We start from the raw sequence: 1,191 nt of genomic DNA, 5'->3' as shown, positions 1-1,191 counted from the left end.
ACATGTATTAAGTTTTTCGAAATTCCGGTAACAGGGATACTAACATTATTTGTTTTAAGCCCTAATTTTCGCGCCAAATTACTCGTAATATAATTCGATTGACTACCAGAGTCCAAAAGTGCTCGGCATAATGTGGCGGAGCCGTTGTTATCGTATAATATAACAGTGGCAGTTGATAATAGTATATATTGACTGTCAGATTCCCGATTTAATAATGTAGTGGTTTCTAACATGGATTCTGTTGAGGGATTCACAGGTGCCTGAACCGGTAGCTGTGGAGCTTGAGCATTATTTGACGGGTTCAAGTGCAATAAAGTATTATGGAGCTTGTTACAAATTCTGCAGTTTTGCCCTTTACATTCTTTATTGCTGTGGCCTGGAGATAAACACCGAGTACAAAGATGAAGCTTTCTGGCTTCACATAATCTCTTGTCATGAGATAAGGCTAAAAACTGCTGGCAATAATAAATTAAATGACTTCCCTTGCAAAAATGACAGGTTCGCTTGCCTTGCTGGGAAACGTGCGCAAATTTAGGAGTTCTAGAACTATTGTTTATCCCCCTTTCCACCTTTGGACTAATGTCCATAATTTCCAAGGTCTGACATCGTTGAGTCAGGAACGATATTAATTGTTCATAAGTGGGCAATATTGAATTGCCGGATAAAGAATTCTCCCATTCACGGCGAGTACGGAAATCTAATTTAGAACTAGCGATGTAAATTATAATAGAGTCCCATGTTTTTACCGGTTGGTTGAGAGCCTCCAACGAACGCACATTTTTTTGCAATTCGTCAATTAAGGACCTCAAGCCCTCTCTAGATTCTTTTTTTAACACAGGGATCTCTAAGATGCCTTTAATGTGGCTGTTGATAATGATGCGCGTGTTTTTATATCTTTCACATATTAGGTTAAAAGCTATATTATAATTGACATCGCTAATCTGAAGAGACTGTACACTTARCAATGCTTCTCCCTTTAAGCTGGAGAGTAAATAATAAAACTTTTGAACCGGGGATAAATTTGAGTTGTTGTGTATCAGTGTTTCAAAGGCGTCATGAAACTGGAGCCATTTGGTTGAGTCACCATCAAACTGCGGTAAATCTAACGGAGGCAGTTTAACATTGGCTAGGGGATTGCTGGAGACCGAAAACGCTTGTGGTATGGGCTGATTAGTAGTGGAATTAGTAATA

The 1,191-nt window shown here is 38.8% G+C and overlaps 1 protein-coding gene across 1 annotated transcript in view; it reads right to left on the bottom strand.

The window, feature by feature from the left end:
- Positions 1-1,191, bottom strand: part of LOC125502431 — a gene marked incomplete in the record, with an annotated part of 2,552 nt that overhangs the window by 798 nt on the left and 563 nt on the right. The window contains 1 exon segment of the mRNA XM_048660500.1: positions 42-1,191. Within this exon segment, the coding sequence (XP_048516457.1) occupies positions 42-1,191 (1,150 nt within the window).

This window comes from Dendroctonus ponderosae, unplaced genomic scaffold (genome assembly GCF_020466585.1).
Source record: "Dendroctonus ponderosae isolate FM_Combo_2020 unplaced genomic scaffold, Dpon_F_20191213v2 Dpon_F_20191213_1, whole genome shotgun sequence".
Taxonomy (NCBI): domain Eukaryota; kingdom Metazoa; phylum Arthropoda; class Insecta; order Coleoptera; family Curculionidae; genus Dendroctonus; species Dendroctonus ponderosae.
Note: the sequence above shows the minus strand (reverse complement) of the source record. Positions and strands in the feature narration are given on the sequence as shown.